The following is a 27746-nucleotide window of genomic DNA, read 5'->3' as shown; positions in this document are numbered from 1 at the left end:
AACCACAGTCTATCGTCAGATTCTCCGGTCATTCGCGCCGAAAGCCCATATACAGGCCCATCTGGTCCCTCTCATCCATATCAGATGTATCCTCAGCGAACAATGAGTGTGGCTACTACATCTACCACCGCCAACGCAGTCATACCAGAAGATCGTTCTTACGGAAGGCACTCAAGCTCCAACTCATCCATACGCTCTTTACACACAAAACACCACCTCCGGCGAGAGCAGCGCACCCTCGATTCCAGTGGGATTCAACGGCTTGGGAGGAACTTATCAGCGACAACTAGGACCGGATGGAGAAGAGGCAGGTGATTTGGTCGGCCCATTGGGCCATATGGAGGAACTGCCGCCCTACACCAGATATCCGGACAATGCGTATGTGCCTAAACCTGCAACACAAACACCAGTATCGCCAGTATCGCCCGTGTCCGAACCCGCATCCCCCACCAGGGAAATTCCAGGAGCTGGTGGAATCGGTATGGCAACTCGCGATCCTGAATTCTCATCAACGGATGATGACCTAGCTTTGCCGAGGACCCGGCCTTCAGTCAGAAGCCATGCCTCCGAGGCCAGCCATCACGACATCAACACCGCCGCCGCCGAAACTTCCGAGAAGCCTACTGTCAACAAATGGCAACGTAGGGCAAAGAAGAAGCTCTGGGGAATTGTACCTTACTGGGCTATTTGCCTCCTGCTTGTTGGCTTGATTCTCATGGGCATCATCATGGGTGCCGTTATTGGAACTATGCTCACGAAAAACCATAACAATAACCCAGATGGACCCCCTGATCCAAATGAGTAAGTTTTGCCGTTGACCTTCACTATCATGCTAACTCCTGTCCAGCAAATATTCTTACCAACCTCCGACCACGACCACATATGACCCTGAGATCATCACAACCATACCGACTGACTTGCCCCCAATGGCCGTAGGGCGTTTTGCACTCCCCAATATTGACCCTAGCCCTCAGAATAGCAATGCCTGTTTCAACGACTCGCAACAGTCATCGGCCTGGTCCTGTGACATTGTCATCCCTATGTGGTCGATTCAGATCGATAAAGGCACAAGATCCAAGTCCAAACCTTGCTACAATTTGACTCTCAAAGCTATTCCTGATAAGGACACGCCATTTCCGTGGGGTGCCCAACCTCCCAGCATTCCTCAGCCAACACCTATGGTATTAGTTAACGACACGTTGGAACTTGCACGCGGTCCTGCTTGGTGGTTGAGGACAAAGTACAACAAGACTGTCATCGTTTCCGAGAAGAAGTTTGGTGCTGCTCTGAGCAAGCGAGGTTGGGACGGCGACGATGAATATGAAGACTACAACTCTTTCCATCGATTCAAGAACAAGGCTCCCCCTAACGCCAAGAAGGGCGACAAGCCTTGGATATGTACATGGCCAGACACTGTCATCGAGTTCTTTATTTACCCCGGTGAAAATTCTTCGACCTATCATCCCCCTTCTGCGACAACTACTGGTTCCGAAGGTGCCACTGCCACATACAGCACCTATTCTAGCACATCCACAGCCGACTGGAGCTCTTGGAAACAACCCGTGCCCGTGTTCCCCCATGTTTACAAGATGGTTGAGCGCCGATTTCTATGGGGTGAAGAATCCGTGGCGACTTGCACTCAATACGAGATCATTGGCGACGGAGATGAGAAGAGGCCGGTTGAAAAAGACGGTAAGAAGGTTGTGATCGTCATTGTTGAACAGGAGAATGAGGATGTTGATAACCTGGACCTTACCTTCACAAAGCGCTCAGAACTTGAGACCAAGAAAGCGCTTCGACAGTTGCTGAAACGAACCAACCCGTCACTTACCGATTGCGGTTGCTCATGGACGTCACTATAAAGAGTTGATCTCATTTATTTTGCCCTTATTTGGCATGGATTCACTTATTTATACATAACGAGCCCTGCCATTTTATACCTTACACATTCTTCTTCGATATCATGGCGTTATGCATACAAGACTAAGGGGGCCATTACTGGATGACACGATTCTTATATATCCGTCGTGTCCACACTGATTTTCTGTCATTACTCAAGATTGCATCATGCGAGAAGGAACGAGAGTCATGTAACGGAATGCATTTTGGGTCACAAATGAAAGGAAGGGAATATCTGGAGTTACGGGAGCGACTGACCGCTTATGAAAAGAAATGCCTATTGATTGATTCAAGTCCTTTGATTTGTGATTGTGTTTTACATTGGCTACAAGCGTGATTTTTGACTGTCAATGGTACATAAACCCGCTGTTCTCAGCCTGAAAATATGATTCTCAGTTGTACTTGAAGTTAATTACGTCGACGCCTGTTAATTCATACGGATTCGTATCCGATGTTGACTTTCTAACCATGATGTACATAATTTGCCATTATATACCTGGACAAAGCGATCCCCTTCTGCTCCAATGGACCTTAAAGGTCCGGCTTCATTAGTTATGATTCCATTATCCTAGAACGTCGTTCGACTGAGATGTTCGGCGCAAGAACTAGGAAACGAGGCTGCATCCCACAGCGAGTCGTTCATCGATCCAACCTCCCACCGTGACGTCAACTCGTCTTGATGCGGACTACTAAAATTTGCTGAAGAACGTTTGATAGTATCATGATTTTGTAAACGTAGCCTCGAGGCTATGCGTCTGATTTCGTCAAGGTCTCGCAGGCGTCACTGGGCGTCTTTCGCAACAGCTTCCTCGTTCTCCGGGGTTTCCCGAATCTCATTGTCGATGATGTCTTTCCTTCCATCTCGGAAATCTCGCATTAATGACAAGAAGACTGAGTTCTTCCACTTCTCGCCATCCTCATGCTCGACTGACTCAAGCAGACGCTCTGCAGCATCTGCAACTTCTGACTTTGTCTTTGCCGCCTCAACAGGTTCTGTGACCACTGACTCCTCTGTCTCAAGAGAAAGGCTGGCAATATCTGGTGTTGCGAGCTTGGTAGGGTTAGCCTCCAATGTCGGCTCAGCGGTTGTCTCCTGTTGCGAGGCTTCTTGAGCTTCAGCCTGTGCTATTGCTGCGTCATTGAGTTCCAGCTCACGAGCCATCTGGTCCATCATGGCATCAACCTCTTCCATCCCGCCACCAGTGTTGTTAGCCATCCACTTTGACATTTCATCATCAAAGCCAGCCTCTTGAGTCATCGCAGCATTGCCGTTCATGAAAGCACCGTTGGCCTGGCCATAAATAGGAGAGAAAGCAGAGTTTGGTTGAACAAATGCGGCTTGGAAGTTCATCTGGGGAGCGGGTTGATGCATCTGAGGTGCAGGCTGAGCGAAGCCGTTCTGAAGAGGTTGACGCTGCTGTGACTGATTTGCGAAGCGGCTGAAGTCTGCTGCCCAGTTGTTTACGCCCACGGAGGGAGAATGATGCCCTTGACGAAACTGTGGTGCTTGCGCAGCGTGAAAGGCTGGCGAGTGACCTTGTTCAAGGACAGCGGCATGGGCTGCTAATCTTCCTGCTGCATGATGCTGAGGGATACCTGGAAGAGTTGATGGGCCATCCATGAACGCTCCAAAGCCATCTGCGCCTTGCGTCTGTTGTGGTGCAGATCTGAAAGACTGATGATGTTTAGCTTATAAGTCTCTAGTAGATACGTGAGTGCTTACAGAATAACCTTGAGGGCCAGCGCGATCTACGAGTCTGTCTTGATGATGGCTGACATCTCGGGCTTGGTGGTCAATAAGACGCTTGAAGGGTGTTCCTCCGCTACACGAAGCGTCCGCCATAATTGAGTGAGATGTTGGATAAATGAGTTGATGAAGAAGCTGAGAGGGCACTGAGTAGGTAGTATACCTCGGCCTTCGTGATGGGTCTAGTGGCGCGTATATAGTATATAGAATGTCTAACGTTGAAGCTGTTGAAAGCTGATTATAGAAGGCTGAAGGTACGGCACGAAGATCAAAATGTAGATGCGAGGTTGGAGATGAATAATCCAAGAGCCGCTTTCCCCAGAAATCAAGTCCAAGTTTCCAATTCAAGACCGAGTCCCGATGGCTCGTGATTGCCCGCTCTCCCGCCCCGTCCGGGGAAGCCTGCGCCGAGGCAACATAAACTCGGTACGTACTGCGCCGTTCGGATACAAATGCGGCAAGTGGGGTGCTCAAGTCGAGATCACGTTTATATTCACGTGATCTATAGCTTGGCCAACTGTCACCACCGCCACGGTCTGGCGCGGGCCACCTCAGATAGCTCCAGGCCATGGGCGGTATCGTGTCCTCTGATAGCCACCTTTTCTATAATTCATCCTTTTTCTTGTTTCCTTTTGCGCTGTAACTTTGGTGTGAAATCTAGCAAGATGGTAAGTGATACATGAATCCTGAGATCCCCATGTTGTCCCATCTTTAGCGAGCAACACCCAACTTGTTCTATTATAGCTAACCCACCCCTTTAGTCGGCGCAAGTTATCACCAACTCTGGTCATGAGGACATGATTGTACGTTCCCGCTCCCGATTGATGCGACTCGAAGCTATGCAATACATAGCCAAGCTCGACACGATATCTCCCAACGACTTCGAATCATACTGACAGCTACTCCCAGCATGATGCTGTCCTCGATTACTACGGGCGCAAGCTAGCTACCTGCTCTGGCGACAAGACGATCAAGATCTTTGAGATTGAGGGCGAAACCCAGCGATTGATCGAGACTCTCAAGGGGTAGGCTTGAAATACCCCTATAACTAGGGAGGGGAAGCTGACAGGGTCGACTTACAGACATGAGGGTGCCGTCTGGTGTGTCGCTTGGGCGCATCCCAAGTACGGCAACATCCTCGCATCGGCTGGTTACGATGGCAAGGTATTCATCTGGAAGGAGCAGGGCGGACAGAACAACGCATGGCAGCGAATCTACGACTTCAACCTACACAAGGCCTCGGTCAACGTCGTTTCATGGTCTCCCCATGAGGCTGGCTGTCTGCTAGCATGCGCCTCCTCCGACGGCAACGTGAGCGTTCTCGAGTTCAAGGACAACAGCATCGACCACACCATCTTCCCCGCCCACGGTCTCGGCGTCAACTCTGTCTCCTGGGCTCCCGCTACTACTCCTGGAAGCATCGTCAGCAGCGCCCCTGGTCCTGGCGCTACCGGCAACCGACGATTCGTTTCTGGCGGCAGCGACAACGTTCTCAAGATCTGGGCTTTTGATGCTGCTTCTCAGACCTACAAGCAAGAGCGTGAGCCCCTGACTGGTCATACCGACTGGGTTCGCGATGTTGCCTGGTCCCCTACTGTCCTCCAAAAGTCCTACATCGCTTCTGCTTCGCAGGACAAGACAGTCCGTATTTGGACATCTGATCCCTCAAACCCTACCCAGTGGGAATCTAAGGTCCTCAACTTTGAGGCGGCTGTGTGGCGAGTTAGCTGGTCGCTCAGCGGCAATGTGCTGGCGGTAAGCGGCCAGGACAACAAGGTGTCGTTGTGGAAGGAGAATCTCCGAGGCGAGTGGGAGTGCGTCAAGACAATTGAGGAATAGATGGAGGCAGAGTAAAGCGCGACGCAACTATGAGTACAAATAGGAGAGCCAGGCGTTCAAGGCAAACAAAAGGGTGATTATCTTGCTATAACCTCTTGATCCCGATGTGGGACGCCATGTGATGAGCGCGAATGTAGCCGAATAACGCTATACATGGGCTTGTGTATATCATGGGGCTTGGACCCGATTACTTTTCTGGCGGGACATTGTGATGGATGAAGAGAGCCACTCTGGCTCAGTAATAGACCTGAGAATTCTTAAAAATGTTATGTTATCGATGCTTGAATATTGAATTGCTATGACGATACGAAACAACTGTGCCCACAACTTAAACTGTTGTTCCAACTCAGAAACACTGATACTCCACCCGTCCACCAGCACTCTTATTAAGCCTTAACTAAAACACAAGAACTTGGTTGTCCACTTGGAACTACTTAAGTAGGTAAGGTACTCGTATATCATTGCACAGCCTCAAATATTCATGGATGTTTACTTCTTCAACGAAGCTTTTTAAGTTAAGAGCGATCTGGGGTAAACTGGAATGATCTACCGGAAGCATCACCCGGCTCCTGATGATTCAGATTCATTTGGTGAGCCATATCGATATCTCGGCGAGATACATCTAAAGTTAGGCAACTCGGCAAACACAACACATAAGCTTTTTTCCCCTCCAGGAAGAATAGACTCTGTGTTCCTGTAGCCAATATATACTCTCAATTTAAAAGTCAAAATGCCCATCTAGCAACGTGTAAAGTAAAGCCAAAGGCGTTAAAGTAAGATAATAAAACAAGGTGTTTATTTTCAACATAATATAATATAAGGCGTTATACACTACGCCAAAAAGAAAAAAAAAACAATAACCTTAATATTAAGTCTCAGCAGATTACATAGCTGCTGCCTGAACCTTAAGATCCAACTGAGCAAGTGGCCTCAATCCACGAGCATAAAGAAGATGTTTCCCTATCCTTGGCAGGCCGAATGCCCTCTCTATCGTCACCCTCTTGAGGCTTAAGAAAAGAAGGTTTTGGCGTTCAGGGAAAAACTATGAATGTTAGCGGACCGAGGCTGGCTCGGCGGGTTAGTAATAGATTGGATTAGGTCGTAAGATAACGCAGTGGGAGAAACACAAGTTGAGGATAAACACAGTTAAATAACACTTGGGATATACTCTCAATAATTACGCCAATAAATGTATGGTTTATCCATGAGTTGACATCCAATTCTCACAGGTATATAATAATACTGAGGTGCTGTGTTCTCTTCAGGGAGTGACTGGGTGATTTAGAGCTGCACCTTCTTGGCCTCGACATCAATGACACGGCAGGCAGGCATCACAAGAACCCGAGTGCCTCTTACCCTGACTTTCTGATATTCATTTATTCCCATCTTCCCATGAAGAGCCCCGTCTTTGCTCTCTTCTCCCATTCATCACAAACATTGCCATCTCTCCCATCTTTATGCTCTCATCATCATCATCGTCTCACCGTTGAAGATGGCCTCCTTCCGCATCGCCACTATTGCTCTAATCTCCTTCATCATTTCTTTCGCTTCAGCCCAACAATGCACCTATAAAACCATCCAGCCAAAGGGCTCTGAGCCTGTTACCGCTCCCAATTGGGAATATTCCGTCATTGCCAATAAACTAACACGACCTCGCGGCATATTGTTTGACAGTGAGGGTGCTCTCATTGTTTTAGATTCTGGAAACGGGATAATCCACATGAAGCTCGATGACAATGACGCTGGAGGGAGATGTCTCCGAGTCTCAAGCAGGACGACTTTACTTGAAAAGAGTGATGTGCGTTTACATCCACATTCTTACACTATCGGTCACCAACTAATTTACAGCTAAACCATGGGCTCGCCATTTCAAAGGATGGCCGCACCATATATGCCTCCTCATCAGAGAGCGTCTTCGCATGGTCTTACGATCCTAAGAAAGTCACGCTGGATCAATCCTCAGAGCAGACACTAGTTAACAACATGACTAGTGAAGGCTATACATCGCGAACCCTTCTCATCTCACAGAAATACCCTGATATGCTTCTCGTTTCCCGAGGAAGCGACAAATATCTTGACCCGGGAACCGAAGACATTTCCACTGGCCGCTCTCAAATTCGCGTTTTCAACATCTCATCTTTCAGTAACAGTTCGCCAAATACGAAGCCCTATAGCTACGTTGATGATGGTGTCCGCCTCGGCTGGGGTCTGCACAATTCGGTCGGCATAGCGGAACACCCCGATACTGGTGGAATATTCAGCGTTGAGAACTCTTATGACAGCCTTAATCGGGACGGCAAAGATATCAACAATGATAATCCGGGCGAAGAGGTGAACTTTCACGGCTATCTCAATGGTTCTACGGAGAGCCGCGGCGGCAACTATGGCTACCCTTTTTGCTTTGCCTTGTGGTCCATAGACAAGTTTCCTAAGCTTGGTGACCTCAAAATTGGCCAACAGTTTGCTGCTGATCGTAAGTCTGGTCAATCTCGTCGAACCGATCTGGAATGCAGAAGGGATTACGTTGCTCCCGTGCTAGTATTCCAAGCCAACGCTTCGCCTTTGGACCTTAAGTTCGACCAGAACGGCACACGGGCATATATCTCTTTCCATGGAAGCTGTAAGTTATCATCCCACTTTACCCCCTGAGCCACTTGACTTACATGCTCAGGGGACCGTCGTGAGCCGGTTGGATATCAAGTTGCATATACCGACTTCAAAAATGGACAACCTGCGGTTGCCGCTTCACGAAGCAGGAATGCCACCAAACCCATCATTTTCAACAAATCACTCAGTAAATGCCCGGATGACTGTTTCCGCCCTGTCGGCCTGGCCTTGGACTCAAAAAATCGGTTGTTCTTCTCCTCTGATAACACTGGTGAGATTTTCGTGGTAAATCACAATGACACTACCCGGGATAGGGGAGGCAATAAATCTTAGGAGGGTGCCAATGACGATAATTCTGCCTTTGTCTTACGTCCTGGGTCGGCTGCGTTAATCATGACATTAGCCGCAGTTATCATGGGAGGCTTCCTTGCTTGATAGGTACCTTGCCTTATGGACTTGCGTCGTTCATTTGTGCCAAGAACGAACTACCTACCTACCTTATATAATACGATTCCTGTCAAGAGAATACGGACTGGTGCTATAGCTCGCTCGTGTTTAACAGTACCTAGTGGATTATGAACCTTTCAAGATTGAAACAATGGTTCCACCTAAATTCAGTACTGAACCCGCCTACACGTTTGCTGGACATCTCTGACATCATTACAATTAACTTATCGAAATAGGTACAGCTAACTTAGGTCACTTGATCCCAACCGAGATGGGCACAGACCTCTTGTTGATTAGCATCTCATACGATTCAGTTATCACAAAACCATTCTTGTTTCGATCATCATTGTCACACTGAGGTCCGAGGGTCACACCCAATCTCCAATATGCAGGAACAAAAGTCTATCTCACTCGTACTACCGGTGCCACACAACGCCATGACCTCTTCATCGTCCAAACTCCAAGTATGAATACTACCCAGTTTGGTATCATGTGTACTCAATACTTTACGGGTATTGATGCCTGATCTGTTATCCTGTTCTGAGGAGACGTTTTGCTTCACCGATTTGCCACTTCACTTGAAACAGAAGTTACTTTTTATGACTCGGCCTAACTCATGGAAAGCCTCAAAAACGAAGCCCCTTTTGAAAAGTTGCCTTAGCTTTGTGCTATGACACTAACCTGGGAGACAGGTCATTTTCCCAATTTCTGTGTAACACTGGCATGATAAGGCCTTCGTATCAGATCCCAGAGAATTCGATGAGGTTTTAGTTGCTACTCTATAACATTAGGCTATTGATGGGAAAATTCACTGTAAACAAGAGGTTTTCAGGCTGCAATTTGAATGAAACTTTGGAGCCTGACTTTATCCTATACTGGTGGGATCTAATAAGACAAATCCACTTAGAAAAAGCACAACTATCTCGTATCGGGCCTGACAACACCAATGATCAGACAATCTTACACACTTGGGGACTCTACATAATGACATCGGATGCCAAGATATGCACATTGTCGTTTCGAGGCGCTTGAAAGTGTGCATATCGCTTGGTGTTGCAACAACCAACGACCACGTCGCTTGTGGTTCGCCTCACTTATAAGCAAGATGTGTAATGTGCAAAAAAAGCAATTAAGTAGCCAGTATATACCGAAGCTCACGCTTGGAGTTTTGGCTTAGTTAGATTGAGTCATGAACCAACAGAACTGGAAAGGAAGAAGGCTTAGATGTTGAATATTTCTAACGTCAAACATTCATAGTAGAATGTCTGTTCCAATTTTATCACTTCAACCATGCACACACCCACATCTTACCCTCCACCATTCCCTGAGGTCAGCCAGAACGTCACGATAGTCGCAATGGCTGAAAGGGGTATTCCTGATTGACAAGGGGTGCATGCGCAGCCAGCCACATAGTCAACACGTCCCTATCATCACACTCCACAGGCCACGCACAATATCGATCATATGCGCCCATAATACAGGTCGGAATGCTACAGGTCATTTTACGATAGAAGCCAATACATGCTTTCGTCATATCTTGGGACTTACTGATCTCTTTAATAGCCTGGCCATCTCTTGTTAGCAAGTTCTCTTCCGTCTCGTTGTTCAACAGACAAACACAAGTCATGGCTATCATCAACGCAGTGGCCATTCTGTCTTCCTCACAGATTATCTGGGGGATAACTTGTCTATTATTTTGCTATATAGCCGCTGTTGTGGTTTACAGATTATACTTTCATCCCCTCGCCAAATATCCTGGCCCCTTTTGGGCACGCATCTCAGCAGTCCCTGCATACTACTACACTCTCAGACAGGATCGACATGTATGGTTCTGGCAACTGCAAGAGAAATACGGTGAGCATTAGATAAATAACACAAGTTATTAGAGCATTGAATTTAACAAATATCATTCAGGTCCAGCCTTTCGTATTACCCCCAATAGTGTCTTGATCAACACTCCCACCGGCCTCAAGACCATTTTTAACAACAAGGCAAATGTCAAAAAGGCCGAATACTATAAGACATACCCACGTAATGTTCATGTCATGACAACATGGAACACTATCGACAAGACTATGCATGCTCGAAAGAGGCGAGTTATGAACCATGCCTTTTCTGACAAAGCACTACGCTCCTGCGAACCTTTCATCCAATCCAACATTGACCGATGGATTGAGCTGCTCGACCAAGAGATTGGAGAGAAGAAATGGTCTCCCTCTTTGAACATGGCTCGTTGGGCGGATCATCTCATCTTCGATACCCTTGGAGAGTTATGTTTTGGCAAATCGTTTGGCATGAAGGAGCACGATAGCGAGTTACGACACATTCCAACACTCATGACTGACTTTATGTCGACAATCCACCCGGTAAGATCCAAAACACCCAAGATGAATCTCTTATTAATGTTGGATGTTAGATTGCCTACTCCCCTTTTGCTCCTCTCTGGGCATGGCTCAAGCCCCGAGGTTTAGATTATCTTCTTGCAGAAGCAGCTCCTCCAGCCTTTAGCAAGTGGCAGGCTTTTGTCGAGCAATGCTTCACTGAGAGAGTCCAAGCCGAAAACGAGATGCGAGGCTTATGGGAGAAAGGTGATGGCCGAAAAGACTTCTTTCACTATCTCTTCCAGGCCGTGGACCCCGATACTGGAAAAGGGTACAGCAAAGATGAGCTTTTTGGCGAGAGCGAGTCTCTTATAATTGCCGGCTCCGACACCTCGGCTATAAGTCTCGCCGCTTCTTTCTTTTACCTTTCTCGATACCCACATGTTCAACAAAAGCTTGCAAGGGAAGTCAAGTCTGTCTTTTCCAGCGTGGACGACATCAAGGGTGGTCCAGCTCTTTACTCCTGTCAATATCTTAGAGCCGTCATTGACGAGACGCTGCGTATGAGCCCACCTGTTCCAGCAGATCTTTCACGAGAAGTTCAAGAAGGTGGAATTCTTGTTGACGGGGAGTATATTCAGCAGGGCATGAAAGTCAGCACCGCATCATACTGCATGCACCACAATCCTGACATCTATCCCGAACCATTCAGGTTCCGTCCGGAGCGTTGGATTGTTGATGAGAAGAATGAGTTTGGTGTTTCTCCTGAGAGTGTCTCTCTAGCCGAGAGTGCCTTTATGCCTTTCTCTGCAGGCCCTCGAGGATGCGTTGGGAAGAACCTGGCTTATCTTGAGATGAGTCTGGCTCTGGCCAAGATTGTTTACCACTTTGAGATCCGACGTGACTTCAGCAGCAATCTTGGAGGTGGCAGTCCTGACGCTATCGAAGGACGCCATACTGTTGATCAGTACCAATTGCGAGATATCTTCGTTGCCATCAGAGATGGACCTATGGTACAGCTCGCCAGACGTTCACGGACAGATTGATTATTCTCTACCGGGCTCAAAAGGCCTTTTGACCACTCTAACTCATCTTGAGTTCACCTTCCTGATTCTCTGGGTTTCGACAACGGATACTAGATGTATCCTACGCTTCATGCACTGTTATGAAAACAGTTCAACAATCCATATAGTTTTTAGACTTTCTATAGATGTAACGTCAGCGTTACAAAAGCATGTAATAGTTTTCATTGTTTATTGGTTCTCCTTTTTAACCCTCACTGTCCAATTTACACTTCCAGCGAGATGTGCCCTTTTAGCTAAGATGATCATATTTGGGATTAATAAGGTACCTTAGTCTTGACTCATTTCAATTCCCATCTTCGAGGCGTCGATGAAAATACTCAGGATGGCGTCTTCCTGTTTTGGGGACCTTCTTGTAACCTGAAGTGAGACCACAGTACCTAGTATAAGAACCTTAAAGGTCTGATGATGATAACAGTAGGCAAGCGCATCATTTTTATTTTTAATCGAGTTGCTGCTGAAGTTCCATGAGGCTCAAATGCCTCTACCTCCGAAGCGCTCATCACCATGACTTGAGCAAACTGGCCAAGTCCGGGGCTTCCAGTAGCTATGAGCAACTCGAGAACACATATTCAACGAAACATAACGGTTCGGTCTTGGAGACAAACCTGCATGGTTGCAAAACTGCCGTGAACAGCAGGATCACCAAGTCTATGTGGAGGTAAACACTGCTCATGTATACATTGAAACGTCACAGCGAAACATATGGTCTTCGTGTAGTTGGATTAATCCTGTGCTGTATATCAAACATGAGAAGAAAAAATATAGGAGGTCTACAAAGAACCCCCAGATTCCATGCACCTTGACGCCCGCCCTTTGCGAATCTCAATGGACCAAAACCTTCTCTTCCTTCCGCGTATGTGCTTTTGCTCTGCCCAGTTGCATGGGACCAACCTCCACCAACACTCATCTTGAAGATGAAATAGTAAAGAAAAAATGGAATAGGGGAATAAGATGACCTAATAGGAGGGGGAATAGAGAAAACATGGAGGAATGCGGGCGGAAACAAAGCTACACAAAGTGTGATAGACAAAAGAAATAGGTGACAGTTATACGGTCTTTGATCTCTAGGTAGAGGGAAGAAGTAGATCGTGGTCTAGCGCAGGCCAATAACACTCATCTCGAGGGTCCATACTCTTCGGATCCAGACTTTGAGCTTGCCCTCGACACCTGCAACATTCTCAAGCTCGACACCCTCCCACCAGCATCGCCGAGCAGGTTTACGCCAGAAGAGCAGAAGTTTCTGGGCCATACCAACAGCATTAGTGCCCATCTCGTTACCCCGGATGTCGCTGCGTAGACGGGCAAGAGCCAGACTGCAGATGACGGCCTTGTTAGGCTCACCAGCTCGATGGCCCCATCGATCATCATGGTTGAAACCACTAGTACAAGTAAGCATGCATTGCCAGCTATCAACAACACAGATAGTGAACTTACCCTGCCGTCAGCATCTCGATCAAGTGGGCCTCAGTAGTACCCGGCTCGTCGCTTCGCTTGAGACCCGAAAAGATGCCGTTCTGCTGCTGCAAAGCCTCTGCTGCTGCCCGTTTCACGGCAATCATATCAAGCGGGCCAATATCCGCTCGTGGAGGGATAGCATAAAAGTCAAGGTCCTCACGCAACACAATGATACCGGCTCGCTTAGAGTCGTCACGCGAGATACCAAGAGAAGGCGTATCCTCATCCTGAGACGCATTTGGTGATCCATCTGTGGGGATAGATTGTGCTACGTCCCTAAAGAAGTCAAGCATGTACTGTAGTGAAGCTGGGTCGTACTAGTTTTGTAAGCCACTGTTTGCGATGTGAGGAAGGGCATTAGCTTACGTCGACTTGTACTGCATCGCCGTCTGCAAAGCCGCCCATTTGGCCCTCAGGGAACAATCCATTCGGGAACAAAGAAAGCAGCACAAACTCAGGCAAAGTAAGCAGCTCGTCCCTAGAGAGATAAAACCTTGTGCCCCTATCTGAGAATTAGTACATCGGCAGCCAAACACCCACTTGTAACTCGCACCTTAGGTCCATAGCAATCGTCTCATCGGCACCAACATCTCCAAGAGTGCTAACAGGTGGTCCTCCCTGTTGCACCTGAGTAATAATACTCGCAGCTCCTCCTGCGGCAGCCATTAGGAAAGAGAATGTGGAAAGGGGACTATCGCCCTCTTCTGAATAAGCCGGAGGCGGTTCTGCGTCGTCGTCTTTGCGACTAGAATCTCCCTTGGTATCCCGAGGAAGCGCACGCTTGGTCTCTGCGACTGGATCGCGGAATGCAGTAGTGCTTTGATCCGGATCAAAGGGGAGAGCTTCTCTAGGTGAAGAAGATTCGTATGCTGGTGCAGCTGAGCCTGATGCTTCTGCTTCGCAAGGAGAATGAGCGGTAAAAGCGACGAATTTGTCGGGACGCTCGTGAGCGTCGTGCGGCGGGGAGGTAAAGAGCGACGAGAAGGGGGGAGGACGAGAGGTTGAAGGTTCGGAGGCGGGATACTGCGGCGGGGGTGATTGATCGCGACTCAAAAGAATGTGTGATTCCGGTTCTTTAGCGGATTTGAGGTCGTCGGGGGTCGGTTCGCGATGATGACTTGATGTTGTTCGCGTGCTTGGCGGTCTTGATGAGTCTGGTGACGGCGTCTTCTTCTCCAAGGACACTGATGGTCCAATTCCAGCTTCCTGAAATTCAGACAGGATGGCGGCTTTCTTCTAAAAGAAAACAAAGTCTTTCAAGACGAGACTGCCCCAAGTCGGCAAAAGGAGCAGCGGGAAAAAAGCAGTCGATTTAGGATGGGTGTGATTGATTCCAAAGGTGGTTGGCAAGGTAAACAGTCTAGTGATGGAGTCGAAACATTAAAGGTTAGCGGAAATTAAGCAAAACAGCCGAATCAGTATGAATCTCGTTCTTTCTCGTATCGCAAGTCGCTGCCTCGTCGCGTTTCGAGGCTCTGTCTAAGGTATTGGATATCTGGCGATGTGATGTGATAGATGCGATGTGATGCGTGAGTGAGGTTCACATTGGTCCTAATGGAAGAACAACGGGCAGCGCGATTCCTCATTCGATGGCGGCTGCTCCCCTGAGGTGAGCCCCCCAAGCTTGAGTGACACTAAATTGGAGCCCCGCGATATAGTTAGAGTAGCCAATCAGAGTTCTTATTTCGATACTAACAGGGTCCTAGCCGCTCACCTAAGTGGAGCGGCGACGCTAGAGGCGCTGGAGTTGTAAGCCTAATCTTGGCATTCATCTTTGAGATGAGTGGTGATAATCATCCATGAACGAGGGTAATAGTTCTGATTTCTTTTTGGCTATTAAAGGTTTTTGCAATACATTAGCCTAATGTCAAGTTCCTCAACTTTGAGTGCTGTGTTTTTGGGTTCAACGGGGACGTTGAAAGGATACGTAGTGGCTGAAACAACTCGTCAACTGTCTTGTGACCAATGACTTGCAATTATGGATGGTATTATTTATTCGCTATCGCTATCTCCAAATATTGCACGAAGAACTTCATCGTGTGCCGTTTTACCCTCAACTGCTTCATTCTTATGCGGATTAATGGCGTGCTCAGGCTCAGGAGCCGGTGGCGTTGTGTTTGCAGGGGCTCCTTCGATTGACTTGATGCCGCCAGCCGGGAATGTTGAGTTCATCTTGACATCTTCCATGGGTCCTGAGCCTCCATCACGGCTTGTCGTCCCGGAGCCAGCTTCTGCCTCAGCCTCTGCTTGAGAGTGCGCGGGCGGCCTGACATTGAACCGCTTGCACAATAGTCTTGTTGGATAAAAGTCTTCGACTGTTCGAGTCATTTGCCCATACATGCCAATTTTGGCTGCCTCTTCTGCTGGATCTGCGATCTTTGGTTCAGGTTTCGACACCAGATCTGTCTCAGATCCGTTTGCTGAGACGATTGTTGGTTTCTTCGCCGTGGTGAATCGAGATGCCATAAACCCTGTCATCGGTTTGAAGATCCTCGCGCAATTGTGGAATTCCGACAATTCTCTGGCAAAGTCATCAAACGCCATGCCCTTAGGTTTGTACGGCAGCGGTTGGCTACCCGTTGCAAAATGCTCCAAATACGTTCTATAGCGCGCCTTTTTCTCCTCATTGTCTGCGTAGGGTCCAGAGGAGCCTCGAGAAATAGCTGCAATGGCTGTCTCACGATCCAGCTGGGGTGCTTCATCCCATACCTGTTGCTGTCTTTCCTCTTCTGTCGTGGAGAATCCTTCTGGGAGCTCTCCCAAACCCTGGGGTAGATTTTTGTTCCCGGAAGCTGCAGCAAGTCGGTCGCGTGCTGAGCTCGTGATATAATCGAAGACCGATTTTCCTGGTAGACTCTTCTCTCCAAGAAGGGCTGCTCTAGACTTTGCATCATGGGTCGATGCCTTCGCAGCATCTGCTGTTGACTTGTAATCTGAAGGATTGGCCTGGTCTAGGGAAGATTTTGAGGATGCCCATCCTTCTGGGACCGGAGGCGGTGCGTATTCCAAAAAGAGATCGGATAAGTCTTCTGTAATTTTGGCGAGTGCAAACCCATCGGGTGGTAATCGCCCATCATGACACCGTCCAAGACCACTACCAGCTCGAGCAGTTCGAGACACAAAAACAGGTGCATTTTTCAGAGCAGGGTTAATTGCTGCCGTTGCCTTCTTCGCCTTCTTTTTCTTTTTATCACCGCCGACGACACGATTGTATCTGATCTTTGGTCCCATTTCGTAAGGATCTTCCTCATCGGAGCCATTGTCATTCAAAATGCCCACTCCTATACCGCCTCGGCCAGGCTTAGTCTTAGATTTCTGCGAGAGCAAAGAGGAACTTCGGAGGCCATTATCGTGAGAGTTATCTTCGTCGTCATCATCATCGGCTGCAGATGTGATAGGATTCAGACTCGACAATTTGGTTTCTCCGTCATGGCCCAGTCCCTTTCGATCGTTCTTGCGGACAAACTGAATCATTTTTGCATTGTCAGGCGCAAACAAATGTGTTTCAGAAGCCTGAGAGCTTTTATCTCCTAGCTCAAGCCGGGCGCTTCTCCGAATCTTAGGACCAATGCCTTGCCCGTCTTTCCATCCCATGCGCCGCAACAGCTTCAGTCCCATGGTATCTCCTTCAGCCCTCAGCAAGCCCATCAAGCCTCCGGTATTGGGATCCTGGCCGGAGGAGCCAAGACCAGCAAATGCTTGAGAAGTCTGGACTTTCTGAGCTTCGGCCGCATCAGCAAGGTCCTCCTCATCCATGTAGTCTTCTGGTCGTTGTTGCGATTGGTTTTTGGCATCTTTGTGGCGGTTGTTTCTACTCGAAACGAAGGTCGATGGTGTCCATCCCTCCTTGGATCCGACAGTATTGAAGTAGCTGCTAAAATCAGCGCAAAGTCCTGGAAAAGAGATCTGTGTACTAACCCTGCGCTCCATCCGCCGGTAAATGCGCCATGAAGGCGTTTTCGACCTCTCTCATCCCTCACCTCCTGCTTCCATACTGGAACGAAGGAGCCGTCATCTCGAGCGTCAGGGTCATCGGGCAAAGGAGTGCCGAAAGTTGCAAAGGGTGCATGGAGATCGGCTTCGTAGGTCGCACGGGAGCGTTTATATGACATGAGACTGGGATGTCGGCGTGTCGCGTAGTTTCCTTAAAAGCATTGAATGCTAGTACTTGATGTCATAACATGTGGAGAGCGAGAAGATCTTCAATGTTGTTAGAAGGTTTGCGATGACGATAGAAGCTGAGTCGTCGCGAAGCTACAATTGGAGTCGCGACGTCAAATTGGGCTTATCGATAAGAAACAGAGTTGCGGCTTCACCCATCCCTAAATTTTGGGGGCCCTGGCGTCAGGCTTCGTTCACCATCTTTTTTAGATTGTGACAGGGGGCTCTATCAAAAGTTGGAGAACTTCGGTCTAACTGAGATTTATCAGCGTCGGGTATGCAAGTGCATGCGTGTGAAACGTTGTCAATCGAGGACAATCAGAAGCGCAGCGTTGAAACAGTTTCCAAAAGCTGTTCAACTGTGAACCATGTCATATTCATTCAGAGACGTCATAGTCCTCCCTCGCACCCATGGGTTCAAGTTATCCTAAAGCAATACGAAAAAGGCTATTCGTCTCTCCATCTCCCTATGGTTTCAGGCTTGACTTACACCTCTGAACTCGGAGACGTGACTCGGTGAGGCATTCTTTGCGTCTGATGGGCTGTTGTTGGTGATTGTCTAGGAACCCTCGGCTGAAGGTCTTGGCTTGGCATTCCGCCTGAGGACGGTGGCTAGGTGTTAGTGAACACGAGACAAGGATGTGTTACATCACAACGCATCGCATCACACCAACACTTCACACAAGCAGCAAGGTCTCATGTACTCGCCCGCCTTGTGGCTGCTTCGATTTTGCTTCTTCTGGCTCTGGAACAACTGTCGCATTCCAGCCCAATGATTTCCAAGAAACATCTACCGCAAAAAGGAGACGAGATGTGAGCATGACTGCAGGATATAAGAAAAGAAGCGAAGCCCTCAGCTGTGTCCAGCAAGGCATGAAATTGAGGCTCTCGATTTCTTCCAAATCACAAAGATGTCATAATAAGCTTAGTTGAATTGCATAACCCATTGTAATCAACAGACATTTCCGCAATTTTCTTGAGCTCCGAGGCCTGATATCCAACCTTGAAACCCCAGCCTCCAACCCCTCGTCTAATCAGCCACGTAAATTTGCAGCACTTTGCGACAGATCCACTTCATAGATCAAAAATGCAGTGCTCTGGCTGGGTAGCTGACGTCGGATTATGATTCTTGGCTTTGTTGTTGCTATAAACAGGGAATTTGGCTTGGTAACGGTCAGAGATATCGTGGAGCGAAACAGCCAAAGTCTACCAATTGCAGCATGTGCAATGGCTTTCGATCGAGGCTTTATTGACCACTAACTCGAATAGAGACCAGTGACTCCGACAATGTCGTCAAGGTTATTGACTAGCAAGTGAACAGATCCATTCCTGACAGTCCAGCGAAATGAGAGCTCAGCTCGAGCGAGATATCTCATCTCCACCCAAGGACTGACCGTTGGTGGAAAGATGAAGCTACCTGCGTGCTAAGTGGAAAGTCCCCTGAAACGACTGAGATGCCCTGCTGTGCTAGTTGGGTAGCTCAAAGACAGCTGGACGGTGGTGGTGAAGTCTCGGCAGCTTGCAGCTGGAGACATCCAGGTGTATCCTGGGCATCCAAGAGTTTAGAACCCAGGTTAGTAGATGGGACATGCCAATGCTGCTGCTGCCCGCCAGGACCAAGTCATTTTTAGCTACAATATCCATTATCCAATCTGAATCTGGTACCTAATAAGCTGCCTCTTTTTTCACCCGCCCCCCGATTTGGGATTTGACAGACGCTGCGCTGTCTTTCTTAATCGATCTGCTTGTCAGGTTTTGAGATCTTTACTCTCTCATCCTCTTGCATCTGTCTATTTGCATGCATATTTGCGTTGCCTTGCCTTTAATTGCCAGCAGCTTCTATATCTCATTCCCATCTCCCTATATCAGGCTCGGATGTGCACTGCCGTAGCACTGCTTGCTGGTTTATATCAAATCAAGACTACGACTACGGCACTTCTCCCTTGTCTTACTTTTATCATTCTTTTGCATATAGCGCAGTTTCGCTTTGCATTCGACCTAACTGCTCCAACCACCTTTTTTCTGTGTCTGAGTCTGAGTCTGAGTCTGCGTCTCGGTCTCGGTCTCTTATGCGATTACCAGTATCACACCCCCTCGTCATCGCAAATCGCAAGCTGAGAAGAACCCTCAGCCCATGATAGTAACCAGGTAATCCTGATCTTTCACCTCTCACGTCGTACTCGGCCAGCAGAAACACGAAGGGCCTTGCTAGTATTCAACAGCAATTACGACTACGTTACGACTGCGTTGGCATCTGTTACTCCAATCCATTTTCAAGGCCTAATAAGGACTCAGACCGGGTCATCCTCCCTGCCTACCAACTTAGGCATTGATACTACAGGAAGCGAACGACAGCTCACTGCCCTTTTGAGCAAACCCCAGAGTAGACGGGACCCGTTCAGTTCATCGACATCCCGCCTTTTTACACCGTCTATCTCTCACAACTGCACAGCGCATCGCAACACAGCATAGCATAGCATAGCTAGCATTTTAGCTTCGCAACAATGGGAACAAGAACAGCTTCTTCTGCTGTTGCTGATGCATCACCGAGAGGACCTGGTCGCACTCAATCTACACGGTCTTCTCGTTCCAGTCGGGCTCCAGCTCCCTCTTTTCCTCCCTCGTCTTCCGCTTCAGCGGCCCCAGCAGCGCCTGCACCAGCCACGCCCACTGGAACAGGTGCCAACTACGCCCAATCTCACACCCGCCAGTTATCACACTCACACTCCCATTCTCAATCTCGCTCCCAATCCCAGTCCCAAGCCTACGCCTCCCGCTCTCAATCCCATTCCCACTCTCACTCCCGCTCTGGTTCAAACGCCGCCAACTCACATCTCCCCCCTCATCATAACCATCATCAGCGTACTACCTCATCTTCACGTTCTCACCAGTCGCAACCTGTACCGCAAAATGACTACGAATCCTCACGCTTAGCCGCATCCGCAAACCATCAAAGAAGCTCGAGCAAGGAACGACCACCCCCGGCCAGGGGCCCCGATCCCTCGCGGGCCCATCGACGGAGCTCTTCTCGATCAAAGAACAACCACCACAGCCCTCATCCCGAAATGCCTCCTTCCGCCAACCCTCCCAGTAATGGCGCTGGCAATGGAACTGCTTCTCAGCAGCATGGCCATGCCGACGCGCCACCCCGAACTTCAACATCTAAGCACGCGAGATCACGTACCGTTATCCCAACTCAATCTGGAAAATGGATGCTAGGCAAGACCATTGGCGCCGGCAGCATGGGCAAGGTTAAGCTCGCCCGAAAGGAGGATGGCAGCGAACAGGTGTGTTTTGGATTTATCTTTTTGTTTGATGTCGCCTATTTCCGCGCATTGTTTCATCATTCGGCTATTCGCATTCATCCATCTGCCCCTCATGACTAGGCCGCGATGATGCTTATCAAGCTTTAAATTTCCACGATACTAATCACACCTCACCAGGTCGCTTGCAAAATTATTCCTCGTGGCTCAACCGACGATGGCCACCAATCTCGTGCCGACAAGGAACGCGCCGATCAATCCAAGGAAATCCGAACTGCCCGTGAAGCGGCTATCAGCACCCTCCTGAATCACCCCCACATCTGCGCCCTTCACGATGTGGTTCGTACCAACCACCATTGGTATATGCTTTTCGAATACGTCAACGGCGGCCAGATGCTCGACTACATCATCTCGCACGGCAAGCTCAAAGAGAAGCAAGCCCGAAAGTTTAGTCGGCAGATCGCAAGTGCTTTGGATTATTTGCATAGAAATAGCATCGTCCACCGAGACCTCAAGATTGAGAATATCCTTATCAGCAAGACGGGCGATATCAAGATTATCGATTTTGGTCTAAGTAATCTCTTTGCTCCGCGTGGCCATCTCAAGACCTTTTGCGGGAGCCTATACTTTGCTGCTCCCGAATTGCTGCAGGCCAGAGCTTATACTGGCCCAGAAGTTGACGTATGGAGTTTTGGCATTGTTCTATATGTTTTGGTCTGTGGCAAGGTTCCATTCGATGACCAGAGCATGCCCGCGCTCCATGCCAAGATCAAGAGAGGTCTTGTCGATTATCCCGCATGGCTGTCAAGCGGTAGGTTACTCAAGGGTTGCTTTTGTACTATCTTCTAACTGGATTGCAGAGTGTAAACACCTTCTATCCCGCATGCTGGTGACGGACCCCAAGCAGCGAGCGACAATGCAGGAGGTGATGACGCATCCATGGATGGCTAAAGGCTTCAACGGTCCTCCCGATAACTACCTGCCCGTTCGCGAACCGTTAACGACGCCCCTGGAGCCAGAAGTCATTCTCGCTATGCAAGGTTTTAACTTTGGTACACCCGAAAGTATAAATGCACAACTCACCAAAATAATTGAATCAGAGGAGTATCAGCGCGCCGTTAAGCTCTATCAACGAGAAAAGGAGCTCCCTCCACCCGCTAAGGATGCCGAAAAGAGGAGACCATTCGGTTTCGACTTTTATAAGCGCAGGAATTCTGGCAACAGCCGCGATACTTTATCGGCTCCTAGCTCCGAGGCACTGCAGATCGGTAACGATCCAATGAACGCATTTAGTCCTCTTGTATCCATATACTACCTCGTCAAGGAGAAGCAGGATCGCGATCATGCTGATATGGTTCCGCCAGCAGCAGCTCAAACACGCGACAAGGAGAAAGAGAAGGAAAAGGAGAGAGAGAAAGAGCGCGAACGTGAGCGTGAGCGTGAGAAGGACCGAGAGAGAGAAAAGGAGCGTGAGATTCGTGAAAAGGAGAAGGCAAGGGAGGCAGAGCCGATGCCCGAGATTGCGGCGCCTCAAGCAGCCCACACCAACTCTGCCGCTTATGAGATGCCCGGAGAGAAACCCACTGGTGGACGAAGCAGGCCTCGCGCGAGGACACATGGTGAAGATGACATGCCTGAGGTACCGAAACCTCCCCCTGCACCACCCGCCGAGCCAAGGGTTGAGCAACTTCAAAAGAAGGAAGGCACCGCAGCAGGTATTCTGCGTAGGTTCAGCACACGCAAGCGTAGGGACCCTGAGCGTCTAGACAAAGACCGATCGCATCCTCCTGTGGTGCAAGTCCATTCACCAGCTGAGCCTTCTCCCTTGGCACCCCGCAAGAGCTTCAGTATTCGTCGTGGACGCCGCGATAGAGAGGATGCGTCAGATTCACAAATCCGTTCCGCGAGTGGCCAGCAGCATGGTGAACTTCTTAGCCCACCAATGTCTGCAGGTGGTTCAAGGGAGAACAGACGAGGAGGTGGCCTGGGTCGGTCGACTAGTGTCAACTCAGCTGACCTGAGACGGCGAAAAGACCCCCCAGCAACCAGTGGTTCTGATCAATCCGTCGCGAATGAAGATGCTTCCAGCACGCACCGTGCCCACGGACACTCCCGGTCCGTGAGCCTGAGGTCCAAGTCTATTGGTCATGCTAGGAGGGAAAGTATTCAGCAGCGCCGCATGAGAAGAGAGGCTACTCAAGAGGCCAATGTGCCTGAAGAAACAGATCAGGAACTCGAGCAGAGTGGTGTATCCACAGACCGATTAGACGACACAGAACTTGCCAAGCCAGTGTTCCTGAAGGGACTTTTCAGCGTCTCGACGACATCGGGCAAGTCAGTACCTGCGATTCGAACCGACATCAAGCGAGTGCTGCGGCAATTAAACGTGGAGTATACAGAGATCAAGGGCGGCTTCAACTGTCGCCATTCGCCCAGTATTGACCTGAACAAGGTGCAAGACCCTCCCACGAGTCCCGGCATGACACCAGGACATAAGCGACGATTCAGTTTTGGCGGCCTTATGCGGGGAGACGATCGTGAGCGTGAGCGGGATGAGTTTCGCGACTTAGAGCGACCTCCTACTACACCACGAACGCCAGGACGCTCTGATCGAGATCGCAGCTTTTCCAACTCCGAGACCTCGTTCGACAGTATTCCTGGAAAGAATGGGGGTCCATCAAGGCGAATCCCTGGAGAGACGAGCACGCAAGTGCAAAGTGACCTCGGGGGAAGCATGGTGCTAGAGTTCGAGATTTTTATCGTGAAGGTCCCGTTACTCTCATTGCACGGCATTCAGTTCAAGCGATTGACAGGCAACACGTGGCAATACAAGAGCATGGCGGACCATATTCTTCGAGAACTGAGACTATAAGCTATGATTGAACACTTCTCTAAGAAGAAATTTGCAAGATAGGAGTTTGGTTGAAGCAAGCACTGGGAAGGAGTTGCGTTGTTCGTAGACGTGAAGCATGGCTGGCTACCGCCGGGAATTTCAAGCGACAGAGGGCACTAAACACGTGGTTGGTTGTATAGTTCGATGGCGCTTTTCGTTGTTTTAACTTCTAAGCATGGGTCGTCATAAAGAAAGCACATGGTGGTAATAATGATTTATTATAGCACTTACAGAGAGAGACAGTACTGGAGAAGAGCTAGGAGAAAATGAATGTAATTGGAGATTTTATGCTAAACATGACTGAGACTACCTGGCCAAGCTATACTTTGTTGACCATGGCGCTGAAATATGTGATTGTCACTCAGAAACCCTCGAGTCTTTGGGGCCACAGATCGAGCTGTGACAAGGCTTGGGTAGGACAAGGCTGACAATGGTTGTTTATAGTGATAGGTTGGCATGGGAGAGCTACCTCCCCGCACTTGCATGGCCATGTAGACTTTTGCGCCATTGTCCCATACAGGGATACCTGTTTATGGTCCAAGCGTCAAGTCCCGATGCCACAGCCGGTTTCACCTATCACAGCCTGAGCCCCATAATGAGAAGCAGGCTGACCAATCCCATCACCAGAAGCCGAATCGCTCTTTGCCCCAGTAGCACCTGCGAGCACCACCACAAACCAACCCGCCAAACGATCTCACCTTGCTTGCTTGGGTTTGAACCTCCTACTTACTTACTGTGCCTTATCACCCGACTACCCAACAAAGTCCCTCTCGATTGGAATCTAGCCGAAAAGAAACGTTAGCAGATATTATACAGTCCTTTCTCCGACAAAGTATACTTTGCTCACCGATTATTCCCCCTTCACCCATTGGAAGTGTTTCGTGTACCTCCGCATTTGCGCCCTCGATTCATCAACCCGAATTCAAACTCGCTGCGCCGAACGATCGACCGACACTTCAGCCAAGATTACATCGTTAGCGAAGAAGGGTACTGCTCGACTTGCAAGTTATAAAGCCATAACCACCGTCCCGAACCCCGTCGAACAAGAAAAGATACGCCCAGCATGATGCCAGCGGCGCACGTCTACGGACACCACCAATTCAACCCTCAGGGAGGAGACTCGGCTTGGATGCACCAGCAGCCTGGCGCGCATCACGCCCATACCCAGCAACAGCAACAGCAAGTGGCCGCTGCAGCCGCCGCCGCCGTTCAGCAGCAGCAGCAGCACTTTAACCGTCTCGCTGGCGCGGGTCAACTCCCCGGCCACGGTCAGGATGCCGATCACAGCAATGTCTCGGAGGACAACCGGCGTACCATGGCCTTCATAGCCGATCTTCTCAACGAGAACACTCGGGAGGCTGCTTTGTTGGAACTTAGTAAAAAGCGCGAGCAGGTCCCCGAGTTGGCTCTCATATTGTGGCATTCATTCGGTACGTGCCCAAACCGTGTTGTCTTGGGCTACCAAGCCTGTACCTGGAAGAAGCCAGCTAACATGTCTCTCAGGTGTCATGACCTCTCTCCTCCAAGAGATCATTTCAGTTTATACTCTTCTTAACCCATCCCAGCTAACTGCAGCTGCCTCAAACAGAGTGTGCAATGCCCTTGCCCTCCTCCAGTGCGTAGCTTCTCACAATGACACAAGGACCCTGTTCCTCAATGGTGCGTATATCTTGGCTCAAATCGAGGGATTACATGGCTCACAATTCATAGCACACATTCCTCTGTTCCTCTACCCCTTTCTTAACACCACTTCCAAATCTCGGCCTTTCGAGTACCTCCGGCTCACGAGCCTGGGTGTCATCGGTGCGCTCGTCAAGAATGATTCATCTGAAGTCATCAACTTTCTCTTGACCACAGAGATCATTCCTCTCTGCTTGCGCATCATGGAGACAGGTTCGGAACTTAGCAAGACCGTAGCCATCTTCATCGTTCAGAAGATCCTTTTGGACGACAACGGTCTTAACTACATCTGTGCTACATACGAGCGTTTCTATGCAGTTGGCACGGTCCTTAGCAACATGGTTGCTCAACTTGTCGAATCACAGACCGCTCGCCTCCTCAAGCACGTCGTCAGGTGCTTCCTTCGGTGAGTTAAACACATGTCAACCCTGTTGTCCATGCTCTAATCGATAATCATTTAGGTTGAGTGACAACGCTCGCGCTCGTGAAGCTCTGCGACAGTGTCTTCCTGAGCCACTCCGCGATGCTACCTTCTCATCCGTTCTCCGCGATGACGCAGCGACTAAGAGATGCCTTGCCCAGCTGCTTATCAACTTATCGGACAACGTCGCGGATCCTAACTCAGGCGGTGTGTCCGGCATGTAAGAGCGGAGAGATTAATACCGGGAAGGCTACTCAGCCTCCCGTTGTGACAATACATACTCCTTATGCATTGATACGGCGATTCATGAAGGACGGGCAATTTTTATTTTTATGATATTCTGGGAAAAGCGAAGGGATCAAAAGCATATTGCATCGTTGATACCCGCAACCCCTCCGGCTCGAAGCGCCGAGAGAAGTCCAGAGCTCCAGCAGAGCCACTGGATCGACTTCTCTTCCAACGCCGCTGACGGTTATGGGACTTGCATTCTGTTTCACATACCTCGGAACTGGGTAAAGAGGCTTCTATCGATCTGCTGCAGATCAGTAAGGCATGGCGCATCGTTCTTCTTACATAGCTTTTCCATCTAGCATCTTGGCCGCTCAACGACCGAGCTTGAGACGGATAGGAACGACACTTTTGAAACGGGCTCAGTCTAAATATACGAAGGAAGATCTATGGGTGGTTACTAAGGGGGGTTCATGTAACAGGTATAAGGATAGCTAGCTGACTGCAGGCTGGGGAGGCGCTGGATAGACTTGGGCGGAGGCACATGGAAGTCTTTAACATGCCTGGTTTGATGGTGTTTTGGCGTTGGATGGTGCATCAGAGACACGGTGTTGGTCAGGTTTAGGGGTGTATATTGTAAGAATTGCAGCTTTATAAAAGATGTGTGCAAAGTTGATATCGATGATGCTTGGGAGAAAATACTGAGCATAAGTCATCGAGGCAAACTGTTATCATCTGTGGTTCAAACCGGCACAGTAGAGTCACGAGTATCAAGCTTAAAGAAGATATCTATAATGCCAGCAGTACTTGGAGGCCGACGTCCATGAGACGCCATAACCTGTGGCCATAGGCCTTGAAAGTGCTTGGGGTTTGCATCATATTTTGTATAAAAGGATTCCATTGAAATATCCAGCCAGCTTCTCTTGGTTGCAGGTAACCATCGAGTCAGATCACAGAGAGTGCCATGAGGAATAAATTGCCAATATTGATAGAAATAAACAAGCCAAGGAGGCAGAGAGAACCCTGGTCCCGATATAATGCTTTTGTGTATTCAAGTTCCGATCATGGTGAGCGACACACAAGACGTGAAGGTATCTAGGACAATTACAAAAGACCGCAGAACAGCCTCTTCCATACAGGACGAGGGCTAGATCGCTGCTCAAGAGCATGCTTCTTGAGATCACCATCGTCATCGCTGTCGTTATCATCCTTCTTGACAGCAGCGATCCAGTTGACATACAACTTGAAGTCTCCATCCTGCTTATCAAAGAAGCTATTCAACGTTAGCAACCAATCTCCGTCTCACACACAGGAAACTTACCTTCGTGCCATGAGAGATATTCTCTTGATGTCATTCAACTTCAACGGCTCAGGATCCTCAACCTCCCTCCCACGATATGTCGCCTTGAACTCATCCCACTTCATGAAAATCTCACCTCCATTCTCTGGCGCCTTAAAGTCGTACTCCCAGCTCACACCAGCCTCATCTCTCCCATCCTCCCTCTTTCCAGGGATGGTGTCTTTTACGTTGAGCGTAAAAGTCTGATCCGAGCTGTCCCAGCCAAGGGAGAGCTTTATGCCCTCTGTGCAGGAGAGATCGAGTGCTAGGTCGCCGACTGTGCGCTGCGAAGCAAAGCCAGCGCCGCCAAGAGTACTTGGTGTCAAGATGGCCGTAGAATTTGGCTTGCGTGGGGTGGGAA

The 27746-nt window shown here is 49.1% G+C and overlaps 11 protein-coding genes across 13 annotated transcripts in view; 6 read left to right on the top strand and 5 right to left on the bottom strand.

Moving 5' to 3' along the window:
- The window catches only part of FOXG_05973 (uncharacterized protein), a gene marked incomplete at both ends in the record, with an annotated part of 2453 nt that extends 591 nt beyond the window's left edge, over positions 1–1862 (top strand). Inside the window, 3 exons of the mRNA XM_018384465.1 lie at positions 140–670; positions 780–801; positions 937–1862. Coding sequence (XP_018241551.1) covers positions 140–670; positions 780–801; positions 937–1862 — 1479 coding nt within the window. The remainder of the gene's footprint in view (positions 1–139; positions 671–779; positions 802–936) is intronic.
- An 818-nt stretch (positions 1863–2680) lies between these two features.
- Positions 2681–3742, bottom strand: FOXG_05972 (uncharacterized protein; the record flags this gene model as incomplete). Its single annotated transcript, XM_018384464.1, has 2 exons — positions 2681–3574; positions 3623–3742. 2 exons carry the CDS (start codon positions 3740–3742, stop codon positions 2681–2683), a joined length of 1014 nt encoding a protein of 337 aa, XP_018241550.1.
- A 461-nt stretch (positions 3743–4203) lies between these two features.
- FOXG_05971 (protein transporter sec-13) lies at positions 4204–5791 on the top strand. Its single transcript, XM_018384463.1, has 4 exons — positions 4204–4314; positions 4408–4449; positions 4556–4671; positions 4729–5791. Exons 1-4 carry the CDS (start codon positions 4312–4314, stop codon positions 5483–5485), a joined length of 918 nt encoding a protein of 305 aa, XP_018241549.1. The 5' UTR covers positions 4204–4311; the 3' UTR covers positions 5486–5791.
- An 835-nt stretch (positions 5792–6626) lies between these two features.
- FOXG_05970 (uncharacterized protein) lies at positions 6627–8899 on the top strand. 2 transcript variants are annotated; one of them, XM_018384462.1, is made up of 4 exons: positions 6627–6714; positions 6771–7283; positions 7334–8105; positions 8157–8899. In XM_018384462.1, exons 2-4 carry the CDS (start codon positions 6978–6980, stop codon positions 8423–8425), a joined length of 1347 nt encoding a protein of 448 aa, XP_018241548.1. In that variant the 5' UTR covers positions 6627–6714; positions 6771–6977; the 3' UTR covers positions 8426–8899. The 2 variants fall into 2 exon arrangements, with proteins under 2 accessions (XP_018241548.1, XP_018241547.1); XM_018384461.1 differs by having other exon boundaries at positions 6627–7283.
- A 995-nt stretch (positions 8900–9894) lies between these two features.
- On the top strand, positions 9895–12247 carry FOXG_05969 (uncharacterized protein). Its single transcript, XM_018384460.1, has 3 exons — positions 9895–10393; positions 10454–10905; positions 10956–12247. Exons 1-3 carry the CDS (start codon positions 10165–10167, stop codon positions 11904–11906), a joined length of 1632 nt encoding a protein of 543 aa, XP_018241546.1. The 5' UTR covers positions 9895–10164; the 3' UTR covers positions 11907–12247.
- A 353-nt stretch (positions 12248–12600) lies between these two features.
- On the bottom strand, positions 12601–14980 carry FOXG_05968 (dipeptidyl-peptidase III). The gene is made up of 4 exons (XM_018384459.1): positions 13954–14980; positions 13767–13902; positions 13380–13717; positions 12601–13324 (listed from the first exon to the last, which is right to left on the bottom strand). Exons 1-4 carry the CDS (start codon positions 14064–14066, stop codon positions 13039–13041), a joined length of 873 nt encoding a protein of 290 aa, XP_018241545.1. The 5' UTR covers positions 14067–14980; the 3' UTR covers positions 12601–13038.
- Positions 14981–15332: 352 nt separating this feature from the next.
- Positions 15333–17926, bottom strand: FOXG_05967 (uncharacterized protein). Its single transcript, XM_018384458.1, has 2 exons — positions 17319–17926; positions 15333–17271 (listed from the first exon to the last, which is right to left on the bottom strand). Exons 1-2 carry the CDS (start codon positions 17510–17512, stop codon positions 15393–15395), a joined length of 2073 nt encoding a protein of 690 aa, XP_018241544.1. The 5' UTR covers positions 17513–17926; the 3' UTR covers positions 15333–15392.
- Positions 17927–18120: 194 nt separating this feature from the next.
- FOXG_19152 (uncharacterized protein) lies at positions 18121–18324 on the bottom strand (the record flags this gene model as incomplete). Its single annotated transcript, XM_018399335.1, has 2 exons — positions 18121–18160; positions 18266–18324. 2 exons carry the CDS (start codon positions 18322–18324, stop codon positions 18121–18123), a joined length of 99 nt encoding a protein of 32 aa, XP_018241543.1.
- Positions 18325–19256: 932 nt separating this feature from the next.
- Positions 19257–24062, top strand: FOXG_05966 (CAMK/CAMKL/KIN1 protein kinase). Of its 2 annotated transcripts, XM_018384457.1 has the most exons (4): positions 19341–19642; positions 19693–20848; positions 21005–21635; positions 21685–24062. In XM_018384457.1, exons 2-4 carry the CDS (start codon positions 20066–20068, stop codon positions 23694–23696), a joined length of 3426 nt encoding a protein of 1141 aa, XP_018241542.1. In that variant the 5' UTR covers positions 19341–19642; positions 19693–20065; the 3' UTR covers positions 23697–24062. The 2 variants fall into 2 exon arrangements, with proteins under 2 accessions (XP_018241541.1, XP_018241542.1); XM_018384456.1 differs by having other exon boundaries at positions 19257–20848.
- Positions 24063–24290: 228 nt separating this feature from the next.
- Positions 24291–26859, top strand: FOXG_05965 (uncharacterized protein). Its single transcript, XM_018384455.1, has 4 exons — positions 24291–25147; positions 25221–25376; positions 25428–25803; positions 25859–26859. Exons 1-4 carry the CDS (start codon positions 24781–24783, stop codon positions 26040–26042), a joined length of 1083 nt encoding a protein of 360 aa, XP_018241540.1. The 5' UTR covers positions 24291–24780; the 3' UTR covers positions 26043–26859.
- A 291-nt stretch (positions 26860–27150) lies between these two features.
- FOXG_05964 (uncharacterized protein) overlaps positions 27151–27746 on the bottom strand; it is a gene marked incomplete at both ends in the record, with an annotated part of 853 nt that continues 257 nt past the window's right edge. The window contains 2 exons of the mRNA XM_018384454.1: positions 27151–27319; positions 27368–27746. Coding sequence (XP_018241539.1) covers positions 27151–27319; positions 27368–27746 — 548 coding nt within the window. The remainder of the gene's footprint in view (positions 27320–27367) is intronic.

The sequence above is a fragment of the Fusarium oxysporum genome, chromosome 2 (assembly GCF_000149955.1).
Source record: "Fusarium oxysporum f. sp. lycopersici 4287 chromosome 2, whole genome shotgun sequence".
NCBI lineage: Eukaryota > Fungi > Ascomycota > Sordariomycetes > Hypocreales > Nectriaceae > Fusarium > Fusarium oxysporum.
The sequence above is the reverse complement of the archived record's forward strand: the minus strand, read 5'-3'. Positions and strand labels throughout refer to the sequence as shown.

Bases quoted from the DNA above. Each gene is read 5' to 3' on its own strand.
- FOXG_05967 (XM_018384458.1), bottom strand. From the start codon at position 17,512: ATGTCATATAAACGCTCCCGTGCGACCTACGAAGCCGATCTCCATGCA. The intron at 17,272-17,318 runs GTTAGTACACAG...TGATTTTAGCAG, and splicing joins ACCGGCGGATGGAGCGCAGG to CTACTTCAATACTGTCGGAT.
- FOXG_05971 (XM_018384463.1), top strand. The intron at 4,450-4,555 runs GTACGTTCCCGC...AGCTACTCCCAG, and splicing joins CTGGTCATGAGGACATGATT to CATGATGCTGTCCTCGATTA. The intron at 4,672-4,728 runs GTAGGCTTGAAA...GTCGACTTACAG, and splicing joins TTGATCGAGACTCTCAAGGG to ACATGAGGGTGCCGTCTGGT.
- FOXG_05970 (XM_018384462.1), top strand. From the start codon at position 6,978: ATGGCCTCCTTCCGCATCGCCACTATTGCTCTAATCTCCTTCATCATT. The intron at 7,284-7,333 runs GTGCGTTTACAT...ACTAATTTACAG, and splicing joins CTTTACTTGAAAAGAGTGAT to CTAAACCATGGGCTCGCCAT. The intron at 8,106-8,156 runs GTAAGTTATCAT...TTACATGCTCAG, and splicing joins TATCTCTTTCCATGGAAGCT to GGGACCGTCGTGAGCCGGTT.
- FOXG_05968 (XM_018384459.1), bottom strand. From the start codon at position 14,066: ATGGCTGCCGCAGGAGGAGCTGCGAGTATTATTACTCAGGTGCAACAG. The intron at 13,903-13,953 runs GTGCGAGTTACA...ATTCTCAGATAG, and splicing joins ACGATTGCTATGGACCTAAG to GGGCACAAGGTTTTATCTCT. The intron at 13,325-13,379 runs GTAAGTTCACTA...TACTTGTACTAG, and splicing joins ATCGAGATGCTGACGGCAGG to TGGTTTCAACCATGATGATC.
- FOXG_05965 (XM_018384455.1), top strand. From the start codon at position 24,781: ATGATGCCAGCGGCGCACGTCTACGGACACCACCAATTCAACCCTCAG. The intron at 25,377-25,427 runs GTGCGTATATCT...CACAATTCATAG, and splicing joins AAGGACCCTGTTCCTCAATG to CACACATTCCTCTGTTCCTC. The intron at 25,804-25,858 runs GTGAGTTAAACA...ATAATCATTTAG, and splicing joins GTCGTCAGGTGCTTCCTTCG to GTTGAGTGACAACGCTCGCG.
- FOXG_05966 (XM_018384456.1), top strand. From the start codon at position 20,066: ATGGGAACAAGAACAGCTTCTTCTGCTGTTGCTGATGCATCACCGAGA. The intron at 20,849-21,004 runs GTGTGTTTTGGA...ACACCTCACCAG, and splicing joins AGGAGGATGGCAGCGAACAG to GTCGCTTGCAAAATTATTCC. The intron at 21,636-21,684 runs GTAGGTTACTCA...ACTGGATTGCAG, and splicing joins TCCCGCATGGCTGTCAAGCG to AGTGTAAACACCTTCTATCC.
- FOXG_05969 (XM_018384460.1), top strand. From the start codon at position 10,165: ATGGCTATCATCAACGCAGTGGCCATTCTGTCTTCCTCACAGATTATC. The intron at 10,394-10,453 runs GTGAGCATTAGA...AATATCATTCAG, and splicing joins GCAACTGCAAGAGAAATACG to GTCCAGCCTTTCGTATTACC. The intron at 10,906-10,955 runs GTAAGATCCAAA...GTTGGATGTTAG, and splicing joins TTATGTCGACAATCCACCCG to ATTGCCTACTCCCCTTTTGC.